This window comes from Ambystoma mexicanum, chromosome 4q (assembly GCF_040938575.1).
Source record: "Ambystoma mexicanum isolate Mex_15411 chromosome 4q, UKY_AmexF1_1, whole genome shotgun sequence".
Classification (NCBI taxonomy): domain Eukaryota; kingdom Metazoa; phylum Chordata; class Amphibia; order Caudata; family Ambystomatidae; genus Ambystoma; species Ambystoma mexicanum.
Genome location: NC_090928.1, coordinates 47,686,329 through 47,701,386, shown reverse-complemented (window position 1 = coordinate 47,701,386; position 15,058 = coordinate 47,686,329). Strand labels below are relative to the sequence as shown.

The following is a 15,058-nucleotide window of genomic DNA, read 5'->3' as shown; positions in this document are numbered from 1 at the left end:
TGTGCCAAAACGTCTTTTAGTTTACCTCGTAGCCCACAATGAAATAGCATAATCCGCTTGACCTCTGGCCATCCAGTTTCTACCACCAACCTATTGAAGGTTGCAATGTAGGTCAGCAGATCCTGGTTACCCTGATGATAGGACAAAAGTTTGTTATCCAAAGCTTGGCCTTAGGAATGTCGGGCAAATAGTCTTTCCATGCTTAGTTGAAAACCCTGAAAATCCTGAAGAAGAGGGTCATCCTGGTTGACTAGTGGAATAGACCAATCGGCTGCACTGCCGCTGAGATACAATAGTACAAAGGGTACCTTTGCTTAATCATTCAGAAAGGCTCCAAGTCTACATAAAAAATGCAGGCAGCACTGGTTCATAAACACGGCAAACCTTTTTGTGTCCCCCGCAAAGCGTTCTGGCGGTGCTAAAGGAACTGTCCCTGGTAAAATTACTTGCACTGGATTGCTTGATTGAGCTTGGGCAGAAGCTCCCCCGAGTCCAAGTAAAGGTGTGTGCCCAGCTTGAGCTTGAAGTAATTGCCTGGCGAGATCATCCGTACGTTCTTTTGCCACAATCAGTTCTCTCCTGAGAGCATTAGTCTCTTGACGGGCGGAATGCACTTGTAACGCTCACCTGATTCTCGCAGAGGCGCCGGTCTTGACTGGGCGGCTACCGTATCTTCAAAGGTGATGTGTAGCACCCGGTTGGCTCTTTGGGCTGGACCTCTGTGCACTGTATGCCTGACGTGTAGAGTAAGATGTCTTAGGTAAGTGAATGCCGAGCTCTCCATCTGCCTCGGGGCAGGGTGCTGTAACCAGTTTCTTCACTGGATAGGTAGCGCAGGCCTCTTGACTTCAGAGGACTGCTGTCCGTCGTTTACTGCACGAACGGTAAGTTTCGAGTCATTCAAATGTCTTTAAAGTCTTTAGTATTGATGTCTCTTGTTTTGCAGGGTTCCGGCGATGGCGGATGACGGGCTGAAGTGAGTTGAAGATGGAGCCCGTGTGATGAATAGAAGCGCCTGGAAGCACGTAAGTAAGCGCTTGTTGCCTGCTTCACTATGCGCTCTAACTGTCTTTTTATTTTGCAGGTACGAGTTCGGAGCGGCTGCAGGGTGCCGGAATACCCACTGGATTAGATGTGGAAAGGAGTAATGGCACGTGAGTATTAAAGTTCCCCAATGTCTTTAAACGCACCTTGTTTTGTCTTTCAGATGCGGGATGCAGCGCCGAAGGCCTCCGGAGCGTGCGAAGAGTTGGTAAACTTTTGTCTTTCAGATGCCGGAATGCAGTGTGAAGACCTCCGGAGCGCATGAAGAGTAGGTAAGCCTTTGCCTTTCAGATGCCGGAATGCTAACCTGTTCTTTCTTGTCTTTATAGGTGTTGCTGAAGACTGGATTCAGGATGGTAAGCCTTTGCCTTTCAGATGCCGGAATGCTAACCTGTTCTTTCTTGTCTTTCTAGGTGTTGCTGAAGACTGGATTCAGGATGGTAAGCCTTTTTCCTTAGGCCCAGGACCGGATGCAGAAGACACGATGAGCGTTCTGCTGCAGAGGTTGCAGAATAACGCAAAGCAAGATTCATCCACCGGGTGTGGTTTAAATAGCCTCCTGTAGTGCTTAGGTGTCTCCTTCCACAGCCACGCCTAAGTAAGAAAAGAGTTCCTGGTAAGAAAAGAGTTCCTGCCTTCCAGAAGAGTTCCAGTGTTCTGAATCTAGGGAGTGGCTCCAGCCCCACCCAACAGGAAAAGTAGTTCCAAACAGAAGAGGATCAGAGGCTCAACTGGCAGGCAAGTAAGCAGCATGGTCTGCTGAAGGTAAGTCCACCCAAGCATTATGAGCCCGGCGCTTCCAGCGCTGGGACTGGGCATATTTATGAGCCTGGTGCCACTGGCGCCAGGACTGGGTCCAAAAGGTCCCAATTGGGACTGGTTGGCACTCGGAACCTGGGTTATGGATCTGCTTCCAAGGGAGTTGGGAAAACCCTGACCTTTTGACAGCAGAGATCATGACAGCACTTCAGCCCTTAGTTCTCCCAGTAGTTGGGCTAATTGGTCAGACTCTGAGTCCTCCATAACGCCCGGGTGGACATTTGTAGTAAGGTTTTGCGTTCTATTACGCTCACCTGGATTCCACAGGGGCATCGAAAGAAGCTGGACTGCTGCAGTCTCCACCAGTGTGACTCGTAGCGAAGTGATAATCGACTGCACTTGCCCACTCAGTTTAGTCTGCCTGGCCCGCAATAATATTTTCCTAAAAGCAGTAAAGGGGATTAGCCACCCGTGGTAGAGAGGTTACACTTAAACTATTTTCCCTGAAAACTTCCAGTATTCCCCTTCATTAAGTCTCACCTTATTGTTTGGAAGGATGAACTCTCCATCCTGCGTGGAGTGCAGGGGCGCGTAGAAGTTCAGTTACTTCACTTATCCGAAGGTATTTGGCAGAGTTCCAGACAACAATGACTCCGAGGTAAGTAGTGTGTAAACCGAAAGTATAGTTCTTTTTGAGTTCAAATGTCTGTAAATTCACTCTTGCTCCTTTCATACCTTTTCCCTTGCAGCGTGATCCAAGGAGTGAGTTTGCCTCGATGGATGAAGGTAGCGCTTAGGTAAGAGTCAGTTTGTACCAAGCACTGTCTAGCAAGTAATATTGTTCCAAATGTAATTAACCAATAGTTCTCTACCTTCTTTGCAGGTGCAGCGCCTTGCCGAAAATGTCTAACGTAGGGTGACCAGCGCTGCCTCGAGCGGTAAAATTCCGAGTAAGTATCTTGCGGTAAGTAAAAGAATGTCTTTAGCGGAACCCCGCTCACCTTTTGTTTGTTCTTGTCTTTTCAGATGCTGATGTTTCGGCGGCGATTCATTGGGTGTTGCGCCGGGTCGTGGAGATGCTCCGAAGACAGGTGAGTATGGCACGGCGCTGCAGCTGGCAATGCGACGCGGTTTATTTTAATGTCTTTTTCCCTTATCCACAGGTACGGCTGCTCCAGGAAAAGATGATGACCAAATGGAAATCTCCTTGTTCTAACCTTCTCTTCTTCGTTCCTTTTCTCTAGGATCGGCTCCGGACACAAGACGGTTGTGGCTGTAGACTGGATGCTGGACTGCAGACACGGTGAGCGTTACGCTGCTAAGATGCAGAATAACCCGAAGCGTGTGCTGCTCTTTGGGCGTGGTTTAAATAGCATCAAAAAATGTCATGACCGCAGCCTCCAAGGAGTCAGGTTTAGCCCAACTGCCTCGGAAGCTGGGTCACAACTTCATTTCCAGGCACCCATCGGCTCCCATAGGGGCCTTATGGACCTTGTCCTGGCGCCAGTGGCGCCAGGCTCATAAGGGGACTCAGTCCCGGCACAGGACGTGCCGGGCTCATGATGTAAGGAATGGTGCTTGGGTGGACCTACCTGCTGCAGACCATGCTGCTCACTCGCCTGCAGGATGAAATCCTCATCCATCCATGGCTGGAACTACTTTACCTCTGGGTGTGGCCAGCACCACTCCCTGGGACTGGATACTGGAACTATTCTGGAAGCTGGGACTTCTTACCTGGGCAAGGCTGCTGTGGAAGGAGACACCTAAGCACTCCAGTAAGCTATTTAAGCCACGCCCGATCAGAGCAACGTGCTTCGCGTTATTCTGCAATAGCAGCAGGACGCTCACCGTGTCAGCTCCAGAGAATCTTCAACTTCTGCATCTGGGGAAGAAAAATCCGCAATCTTACCTTCCGAAATACCATCTTCGTCTTCAGCAGCATCTGAAAAGGGAAAAGAACACCAGGTTAGCACGAGATAAAAACCAGCGCAGCACTTACCCAGTCCATCGGTGCATCTCAAGCCACGGGCTGCAGCTTTCCATTTTTTCCGGCACCCTGTGGAAGCAAAGACATTGGTTAGTAAACCTCCGTGAAACTTTCCTTACCTGCGCTGCATTCTTCTCGCCTCCGCCGACGCTGCTACTCGCATCTGCAAAACAAAAGGACATCATTAAGAAATACAAAACTCCATCTATACGCACGTGTTTTGGGCAGCGCTCATCTTTCTCACTCCTCGGTGCATTCCTCGACATCCATTTTTCTACCCAGCTGCTTCTGCGACCTGAAAAAGGAAAAGAGACATTAAGAAGTGCTTTTAACTTCGAATTGACATTTTCTACTTACTTGCCTGCAATACCTTCGCCATTCCATCGCTCTCCGGACCTCCATATTCAAGCAACCGCCGTTCGTGCTGCTAACAACGGCCTAGCTCCAAATCTTCATCCTCTGCAACCAAGAGGCTGGACAATTAACCAGTGAAGTAACTGGCTTCGGCGCCCCTGCACAGACGCAGGATGGAGAGCTCCGCTTTCACCTACATAAGGTGAGCACATTTAGCCTACGAACTACTTGGGAGTACCAGGTAGGGGAGGCAGCTTACCCAGTCAGGCTTATATATCCATATTAACCCCTTGCTCTCATAATTGCAGACACCTCACCATTCAGATCAAGATCTCAGTGAGGAAAGGGCCTTTCCAGGGTGGCATTCGAGGCCTGCGCGTGACCCTAGAAGACTCCGAGAACCCCAAGCCCAGACCTGCGCCTCCGAGGGATTCAGGTGAGCGTTACAAAAAAGTAGTTCCCAGGTGAGAAGTTTCAGTACCACACCCAAGCAGCAAAATAGTTCCTAAAGGAAAGTAGTCCCTTCATGTCCTCATGATGGCCTGTACATGAGTTCTTTGCAGGATGACCTGCATAGTTTAAAGTTGGCAATATGAGCTTGGCGCCTACAGCGCCAGGACTGAACCCATATAGCCCCTAGGCGGGGTTTTGGGAATTCCTGTGTCTTCTTGGGTGCCTGTTCCCTGGACAGATGGACCTGTTCTGGATGTCTGGGGGCAGGTATCGTGACAAGGGGTTCCCTTCTCCTAGCTTTTTACACCTTCAGTCTCCCTCAGCCAGGCTCAGACCGTTTCCTGATGTCGAAGACTTTCGAATGTGCGTGGCTTTTTTTGACAGACCTCTGCAGGACCACTTCGACTTTCTAGCTGTCGATTCACACTCCTAAGCTATCTGCCCCAGTGCTTCCTGGTCTGGGTAGTTCACAGTATTATGCACCAAAGCTCAACGTTCACCTTTTTAGTCTCCCTTTTTCTCTGGGTCAATTTCAATCACCTCGCTTTTACAGTTTATTCACTTTATCGCTACAAACTTTTCACCTTTCACAGAGACTTTCGAGTGGGCTACTTCCTTTCACTGGACCACTCCATTACTTAGTATCCCCGACTTTACAGCTATCGTTATTTCAAGGTTCATTTGCAGGTAGGTCTGCCTTTCTTCGCGTCTCATCCACACGTGTGCAGTCTTCAGTTATGCAATATAATATTGCACTGCAATCTTTCTTTAGCACTCACCGGTCTCTCACGTCACTTGCCAACTCATCAGCTGTGTGCGTTTTTTTTCTTGTCTTTACTGTCTTCCAGTTTACGTGTCATGGTTAATACCACAAGCTTGGCCTCGCTTCCCCAACTCTGCCGTTCACCCGGGAGGGTTGCTGGTGTCCTTGAAACACAATGCAGCCTTCTTGTTTGTGATTTGGCCTTCTGCATGTGCATTTCGCAGCCTTTGGGAGGCAAAAACTTCCTGCAGGGAACTCCTGGGGTTCTCCAACAGTCGCTCTCTCGTCCCTTGGTCCCTTGCTCTACTCCAGTAGGTTTGCCTTCGCCCCAGAAGTTCGGCTCTTACTCGTGTTCCACCTTGCTCAGTGTCTCTACCTTCTGCCTTTTATCCGTGTGAGCTAATTGGTATCAGAATTATGACCTTAGCGTCAAGTGCTTGACTTTGCCTGACCCAATTTGCTGGACATGTTCAATGCAGTGTGTAAGAGTTGCCATTATTACCCTGTCTCCCTCTTCATCGGCCCAGTGTCTGTGTGGAAAGGGGGTGGATTTGGAACATCGTAGGATCCTATGAAATAGGAGGGATCATGGGTAAGAAAAAGGGAGGAATACTGCGTCTCGCCGCTGGCTGCCTCATCCCCACTCCCCGAAGACCCCTCACCCAGGGTCCACCCCCAGGGTCTGGTTCCAAAGACGATGGCCGTGCCCTGGCCACCTGAGAGATCGATCCCTGGGGACTGGCAGGTGAGACACCCTTTGGTTTCTCACAGGATATTGATACAGAGAACTGCACCACACACAAAATAGCATGAAAAAATAAATAAATGTACATTGGCTATTCAAAAAAAGATTACACTTGCATGCATCAATGTATAATTTTATTATTATTTATTTAATGTGATTTAGTTTAAGTAAATTAAACTTTAAACATATAAAAAACAAACATACACAATGAATAATACAAAATAAAAATTGAGTACACGATATTGCTATATATACATCTCCACATAATTACACAGTTATCTAGATATAAGAAAAAAAATACCTTCCTGTATCAATCACAGGAAAGGTTAAAAAAGAAGAAATTAATATTGCCTGTAAAAAGTTATGCTGATACTGAATTCAGAATAACCTCAGTCACAATTGGTCTGGTTATTTTTTATCACACTTTATAGCAGAGGGCCCAATTTAGATTCAATCCTTGGCCATATGTTGTACAAAGCCACTAATAGGCTCATGTTCCCAGAGTTTTTGCAATATTGCCAAAAAGATCGATTGCCAATTGTTCCTGAATTATGTACGTATTTGGCTAACATTGCCTGGATGGATTTGGACATGACATAGCAATTAGTTAATAAGTGTCTCGCAGTCTGAAGAGTTTCTGCTTGTTTGCCGAGCCGACAAATTCGATCTTCTATCGGTATTTTTGCTCAGCATCACAAGTTCGTCATAGTGGGAGTTGTTCCAGTCTTAGCAAGATGATAAATCGCCTGAATCAAGTTGCTGGACAGAGATTTAGGTATGCCTGGGGCTTTATGAAATCATAGTGTCTATGGTGGACAAACTGGTATCTCTTTAGCTTGCTCAAATGGGCTTAGTTTTCTAGCCAGTCCCATAAGGCTACCCGCTTGTGGAGTGCATTTTGCACTGCTTTCGAATAGTTAGTTCCTCTGAGGTTCCATCCTATCTCTGTTACGAATTTTATCATGGGTTCATACAATGAGCTAGTGGTGCAGCTTTTACCAAGTTCCTGTCGGATAGTTATCAATAGTGGGTTGGTGGAGCCGCCAGTCGTCCTCAGGAAAAAGTCTGCTCTCTTTTTTTTAGAACAGTAGCTTTCAAAGAGAGGAGACCGAGTTCAAGCCGTATAAGGGCCATTGAGACTCCAGGCGGTAACCCCAGGATCCGACGCCAAAATGTTCCTTCGAACAGGTCCGATGTCCATAGTGCCTCTAAGCCATAGGTGATCATTGGAGAGAACACTTGGATGTATAAGTGCCGTATGGCCCACATTGTGAATCCCCCCTGTTTGTAGGAGAAAACTAGCCATAAGGGCAGACACTTGATCGGCTTTGGTTATACGCGTTTGTCTACATGCATTATAGTCACCAAGAGGTTCGAATTCGATCCCCAGGAATCAATAGCATGGTGTGAATGCTATGCTCGTGTTGCCCAGCATGAGGTTGACCCGACTGACTCTTTTGTGTGTGTATCTGATAACCTTGGTTTTATCAAGGTTAATCATCAGCCCGTTGTTATTGCCATACTCCCATAATGCTATAGCAGATCATCTGAGGCTGCTTAGGGTGTTGTCCAGCAGTGCCAAGTCATCTGCATAAGCTAACACAGCGCAGTGGGAGTCTCCAATTTTAGGGGTGCAGTTGTTAGCAGTCTCGATTACAGCTGGTATGTCATGCACGTATAGCTTATAAACCAATGGTGCAGTGACACACCCTTGTTTGACTCCCCTATTTTGGTAAACCATGTTGGTCAGATGCCCTTCCGGATCTAATTTGAGCCTGACCGTAGTGTTATGGTGGAGGAGTCTGAGGTAGTATAGTAATCCCTTAGGGCACCCAATGGTTTCTAATTTGAGCCACAGCCTATCTCTGGTGATGGAATTGAATGCCACCTTGAAATCTATATACAATGCGTAGAGTGGAGGCTGCTCCTTAGTGAGCGCTCTAGTGCGTAAAATGTCCATCACAGCGAGATTGTGTGTCGTGGAATATTCTCGCCTAAATCCACACTGAAATGTACACAGAATGTTGGCGCTATCCGCCCATTTATGCATTTCACACAATAGCAAGGATGCAAATAGATTTCCTGTTGCATCTAGCATAGCTAATAACCTATAGTTATTAGGATCTAATCTATCTCCCTTTTTGATTTTATTTGGAAGATGCATGATATAGTTACCATTCAAAGATGGTTGGCTTGTTTCCAGAGAGCTTCCTTAGAGACAGTCGTCCAAGATGGCTGCCTCCGTGGAAGAGCTCATACAAATTCAAAAAGTTCTGAGATGGGCAAGAATGGGTGGGATTAGCCATAGGTATTACATTGGCCATTGGCTAGAGGCAGGGAATGGGAGGAATTACAACTGTGTATTCCTGCTCAAATATCATCTCTTTTGGAAAAGCATTACAGACCCTCATTCAAAGCCTGTATTTGAAGCTCTTATATATAATGACAATAGTTTCTGTTTTAAAGGTAGTGCTTTCAGCATCACCTAATCGCCCAAACAAAAAATGCTACAAATCAAATATATGTCCTCAGCAATAAAAAACGTTCTTCTTTCATATTTAATTTAGGAAAATTCTTCCATACGTCAGATGGTCGACTGTGCTGGCCACTACCGTTCCCGGTTTCATCCAGTTGCCCGCCTTAGAAGACAGGTACAGTTTTCACTTTATTACTTGTGGGTTCACAAGATATGTTCACCAATGTGTCTAATGCATTTGCAGTTAATAAACCGAAACAGTGGGAGAAAGGTTTTCTCATTCTTTAATGCCTTATAACAATAAGTCCTCATCACATTGCAATCCATAATGCATTATAGCAGCAGATGACCTTAAAGAACAACTTGAACATTCTAAACTCAGTCAATATATAACTTTTATTCAGATTTATTGAATATACCCAGCGACAGGAATTGCAGTAAAAAGACATCCCAAATCAGCAGGAACAATTTGATCACAAAATAAATGATGTACTATTGTTCCATTGTATCTACACATAATTGACGCAAACCTTAGTATCTAAGAAATCCTTTATTCACTTTAGCCTTCCGAATTCTCTGTGTAATAAACCACATGCAATTTATCATATTAATTGTCCCACCATCTTTTGAATGGCTGACAATTAACAAGCAAGCAATCACACTTGCCCAGTAAGGCCCACTCACAGATAACGAAAAATCAGATTGCATGCAGTGGCGGGTGGTGAATTTTTAAATTGGAGGTGTGTAAACATTTCCCACAAATATGCCAGAGCGGCGGAGCGTAGTGAGGAATTCCAAGCCAACCAAATGCAGTTTGGGTGGGGTTTTTTTACCACCCCTGACCCACCTCCCTCCCCCGAGAAGATTTTTCTTTTATGTGTTAAAATGATGCATTGTACAGTACACTTTCTGTGAAACATTGGGTAAAAAGCCAGGCACTATACTATTGATTTTGTAGAGTAACCCCAATACAAAAATCCAATAGGTGCAATTCACCAACAGTACACAGGAGCATTTTCACGATGCCTTATTCTACAATATATGACAGTATAAGAACATTTTAATGCTGGCTGTGCCATACATGCCCCTAATAGCTGCACCAATATGTGCCTCTATTCCCATCTAAGAACAGACTCCTGTCTGCTTTGCTGATAATGGCAGCAAAAATACTTTAAGGTGACAAGTTCAGCTTGGCTCTGTGCTTGCACTCTGACTTCACAGAGAAATCAAATAATTTCTTTGTGAAGACTAAATGAAATCATTGGTTTGTGAAGTCGCAGCGCTTGCACCCCGACATCAGAGAGAAATGAAATAATTTCTTTGTGAATTTGGAGCACATGTACCTCGATTTCCCAGATAAATTAAAGAATTTCTTTGCGAAGTCAGAGCGCTTGCACTCCCGACTTCACAGAGAAATTAAATCAGGTATGTGTGCTTGTTTAATTTTGTCACGCACATTTATGAATTCAAATCTGTAGAGATCCTTATTCGGTCATTCTGCTTCGTGAGTACATGTGCATTTTGAAATGTGCATTCATGCAATCACACAGACGCTGATGCACACACTAGGCACATTCACACACATACTACGCACATTCACACAAACAACTTACAGACATACATACTTTTTTGTTTTAAATTACACTTACCTGGACCTCACACAATAGATTTCTCCCTCCTGGTTCACAGGCTATGCTCAGCTGCACGTTTTCCACGCAGCAGGTCAAAGGTTAGGGCCCTCTTCACACCGCCCCTTTTTCTGTTGTGGAATCAGGCCAAGGGATGGGTCAGCATGCTAACCCATATTCTGGCTTGAGACAGGCAGGAAAGGGAGGGGTGAAAAGGCTTAATCTCTTCCATGCACCACCTTTTCTAGCACCCATGAAATGAGATGACGTCAGGGCTGCCAGATCCCTGCTATTAACGAACCTCCACAGAGAGGAAGATATGAAATGTGCCCTGCTGCCTTCTGCTAAAGTATGCATTGAGATCAATGGCCAATGATCGTTCTTTACAGATTCTTTGGCCACCACTGAACTTTGTGGAGACTGTGAATGAAGGTAAGGATACATGTTTGGTCACAAGCCTGAATATTAAGCTTTAATGCTAAATTGCTGTGCATGAAGTACACATACTTTTATAAAGGTTTTTTTTATGTTATTATAATTCTTGCAGGTGTTGACCAAACGATCTGTAATGGACATTGTGGTGGGGCATTGAGGATGGTGCACTTAATGTTTTAACATTATTTCATTATCCTCTGACCACCCTCTTGACTATGTGAACTTTGCCTCACAGCCTCCTCCCAGGGCAAAGGCTAAGGTAGATAATGAACCAGATATTTGGGTTTGGAACCTTGGGCTATATGAGATGTGCTGGAGGGGAAGGTGGTTAAAGGGTTGTGCCAGGTAAATATTTCTATCGACATAAGAAGCTGGTGTCAGGATTATTGTAAGGTGTTTGATTGTGATTGCTTTGGCATAATTGGGTAGCAATGGACGGGGCACGGTTGGGTTGTTCACAATTAAAGCACAAGGAATAGAGATGTAACTATAGTCACATTTCTTTTTTCATTAGGCTCAATAACTACTGTCTGGTTCTGCCTTGAATCAGGGATAATGCAAAGAGAGGACATGTCAGATCAGATCAGCTGTAACCTTTATCACATTAATGACGTTATCAAGTGATGTATTCAGAGATGAAAACTGAAAATCCTCATCCTTCAAGAAGCCTCTTTTTTAGTTCAGAAGTGAGATAAAACTTAAAGCAAAATGTTGGGTCATTTAGTTAAGATTATTACTCTTTAGAGAGCTCTGTGCTCATATGAGACATGCATTACTTACCGTAATAGCATTTCTGATGATTGTATCTGCTTAGATTCACATGCTGTGCATATAGTCTGACATCTAGTCGAAACCGCAGAGTATTGCATCTTGTCTTTCGAGGATCGAAAGGGGACGTCGTCATGGGTGTGCCTTTAACACTATCCCTAACGTGATGTGTAGTGTACCCAAAATCCCTCACGCGTCGAGGTCCCTCAGATTGTATTTTTTCTGCCGTGAGGGAGCCTTATGACTATCTTGAGTGAGTACAGAAAGAGAGAAGTAGTAGTAAGATGTCTATGTTCCTTCCATCCGAGCAGGGAGGAAGGGTGGGCGCGTGTAAATCTAAGCAGATACAATCATTAGAAATGCAATTACGGTAAGTAATGCATGACTTCTGATGCTTGTGAATCTGCTTAGAATCACATGCTGTGCATAGACTAGCGAGCAGTACCCGGAGTTGGTGGTGGGATGTGAGAAGGAACAGTAGTGAAAAAATGGCTTAGTACTGCTTGTCCCACCTGAGAATCAGACCTAGAGTGAGTGTCTAGGCAATAGTGTTTTGTAAAGGTGTGTACAGAACTCCAGGTTGCCGCTTTGCAAATGGACTCTAGAGGGACATTTGCAATGAATGCTATGGAAGCCCCAGTGCCTCGAGTAGAGTGTGCTCTAGGCTTGAAGGGCCGATCTCTCTTGGCAAGAGTGTAACAGAGTGTGATGCAATTTACAAGCCAGCTTCAGATGGCTGATTTAGAGACAGGGTCCCCCTCTCTACCAGCCCCCACTGAAATGAAAAACTGGTTTGTTTTCCTTAGTAGTTTAGTTCTTTCCAGATAGTACATGACTGCCCTGCGCACATCCAGTGTGTGAATGCTTTTTTCTGCCACGTTAGTGGGGTTCTGGAAGAATGTGGGTAGTTCTATAGACTGCTTCACATGGACCTTTGAAATGAATTTGGGCGCAAACTCTTGGTGTGTGCGCAAAACTATTTTCTCTGAATTGTGACAAAGGGGTCTAGAATTGAAAGGGCCTGTAGTTCACTGACTCTCCTTATAGAAGTGACTACCACTAGGAAGGTGTTTTTTTTAAGTGAGTGCCTTGAGGTTTGCCTTGTGCATAGGTTCAAAAGGAGACCCCATAAGGCTGGTTAATACCACATTTAGGTCCCATCCGGAAGCCGGGTTATTAATAGGGGGGTGAATTCTTTTAACCCCTTCCATGAATGATTTAATTACTGGGATCTTCCACCACAACACCTTTTGCTGGGACGTGGTATAGGCAGCTAAGTGGACCTTCAGGGAATTAAAAATTAGACCCGAGTCTAGTAGGTGAGTCAGGTATAGTACAATATGAGTAGGAGAGCAGTCAATGGGATTTATGCTTTTAGAATGACAAAGCATTTCCATTTATTGGAGTAGCAATGTCTGGTGTTAGACTTTCATGCTTCTCAAAGTATATCCATGCATCTCTGAGGAAGTTTGAGATGCCCGAACTCTATGACCTCAGGAGCCAGGCCACTAAGTTGAGAGACTGCGGGCATGGATGAAGTGTTTCCCCCTTGTCCTGAGAAAGCATGTTGTATGGGCAAGGCAGTTTCGTTGGAGGAGAGAGAGACATCATATCAGATGGGAGAACCCGGTTTGGCAGGCCCACATCGGGGACACCAATATCATGGTGTCTGGTTCCTGGTCTATTTTGTGCACAATCTTTTTGAGTAGGGGAGTTTGAGAGCATAAACAAATTTCCCTGACCATGTTATCCAGAGACCGTTCCCCTTGGATCGGTTCTGAGGGTACCTGGAAGGTGTAATCTGGGCATTGCGAGTTCTCCAGATTTGCGAACAAGTTGATCTCTGGGAGCCCCATTCTGCGAAAAAACATTGGAGACGATGTCTTTGTGTAGTCGCCATTTGTACTCTAAGGGTAGTGGGAAGTCTCTGCTGAGCATGTCTGCCAGAAGATTGAGTTCCCCTGGAACATGTTGAGACAGTAGGAACATCCTGTGTTTGAGAGCCCAGTTCCAAATGTTCTGGGACATTTTAGATAGCCCTGGAGAGTGAGTGCACCCTTGCTTTTTCAGGTAGTACAAGGCTGTGATACTGTCCGTGAGGACCAGTACTGTCTTTCCTTGCAACTCTGTCTGAAAAGCCTTGAGGGCTTTCAACAACGTTAACAGCTTCAACAGGTTTATGTGGTTGGATGCTACTGCTGGGGACCAAATGCTGTGCGCCGTCTGCTGAAGGAGGAGAGCCCCTTACCCCGTGTGAGGTGTGTCCATTGTGAGAGTGGCCTCTACTGCAGGGATGGTGAAGGTTTTCCCCTTCAAGAGGTTTTCCTTTGACCACCACTGCAGAGAGAGAACGAGGGATGCTGAGACAACCACTAGATCGTCCCATTGTCCGCTAGCCTGACACCACTGGCAAACGTGCGCGAGGGACTAAATAAATGCCGGATGCCATCATCTCTAACAGTCGCATGGCCTTGCGTACCATCACCTCTCGACTGGCTACATGCTGAGGGATCTGAAACAGTATGTTTTAGACCCTCTCGTTGGAGGGGAAGACCAGGCTGTCTTGTGTCCAAATTAGGGCCCCCCGAAACTGTTTGACTTGGCTGGGGTCTAGGCTGGACTTTTTCTCGTTTCTGGAGAATCCCAGACTGAAGAGTAGGTCTTTAGTCTGTTGGGTGTTTGACAGTCATGTTCTGTAGTCATGTTATTAGCCAGTCGTCGAGGTGAGGATATACTGGAATGGATTGCCTGTGCATGTGAGCTGCTGCAACTGCCAGCACCTTTGTAAATACTCTTGATGCTGAGAAGAACCTTGAATTGATAGTGTTTGTCCTCTATCATGAACCTTAGGTATTTCCTGTGTGCCGGCAACATTGAAATATGAAAGTATGCATCTTTCATGTCCAATGTTCATGTAATCCCCTTGCGTAAGCAGAGGGATTACTTCTTGCAGCGTTACCATTCGAAACTTTTGTGGTTAGACAAATTTGGTCGCTGGGCGCAAGTCTAGCACAGAGCGCATGGTGAGATTCTTTTTGGGTACAAGGAAGTACACTGAATGAATACCCTTGTTTACCTGTAGATTGGGGACGACTTTGATTGCGTCTTTTTCCTGCATGATTTTGACCTCTTGCAGTAGGATTCTGAGGTGTTCTGGTGTTAGACGTCTGGACTTCGGTGGTCTGAATCGAGGTGGCCAGCTGAACTCGATGCAATAACCTTGGGTGACGGTCTTGAGCACCCACTGGTCTGTGGGTATCCCCTGCCATGCGTGTAGGAATTATGTTATATGTCCCCTTGACTGGGGAGGCTTGGGAGGGGACCCGAATCTGAGAGTAATTTCTGACTGGAGGCCAGGGAGCCTCTGGGGTGGCATTGCAACCCCTTCCCTTGCCACGGCATTGTCCTCTAGGGGGATACTGATTTGAGGCAGCTGACCCTTGTCCTGAGGGCCATGTGTTGCCTGTACCATATTGGTTATGTGTAGAACACGAATAGGACTGTCCGCCAAAGGAGCAGCGCAAACTTCCCCCTCTCTGTTGAAAGGGCCTTTGAGTGATTTGATTCAAAGATTTCAAAGTCTTGTGTTCTTTCTTGGCAGTTTCAAGCGCCTCATCTACAGCCTTGCCAAACAGGTTAGAATCCT

At 45.8% G+C, this 15,058-nt stretch overlaps 1 protein-coding gene across 6 annotated transcripts in view; it reads left to right on the top strand.

Annotated features, from left to right (window-relative positions):
- ERMARD (ER membrane associated RNA degradation) overlaps positions 1-15,058 on the top strand; it is a 1,617,289-nt gene that overhangs the window by 1,199,563 nt on the left and 402,668 nt on the right. For 5 of the 6 annotated variants that reach the window (XM_069607434.1, XM_069607436.1, XM_069607433.1 and 2 more), the window contains one exon: positions 8,673-8,756. The exons of the other annotated variant lie outside the window; for it this stretch is intronic. In XM_069607434.1, the coding sequence (XP_069463535.1) occupies positions 8,673-8,756 (84 nt within the window). The remainder of the gene's footprint in view (positions 1-8,672; positions 8,757-15,058) is intronic. 6 annotated transcript variants of the gene reach the window in all.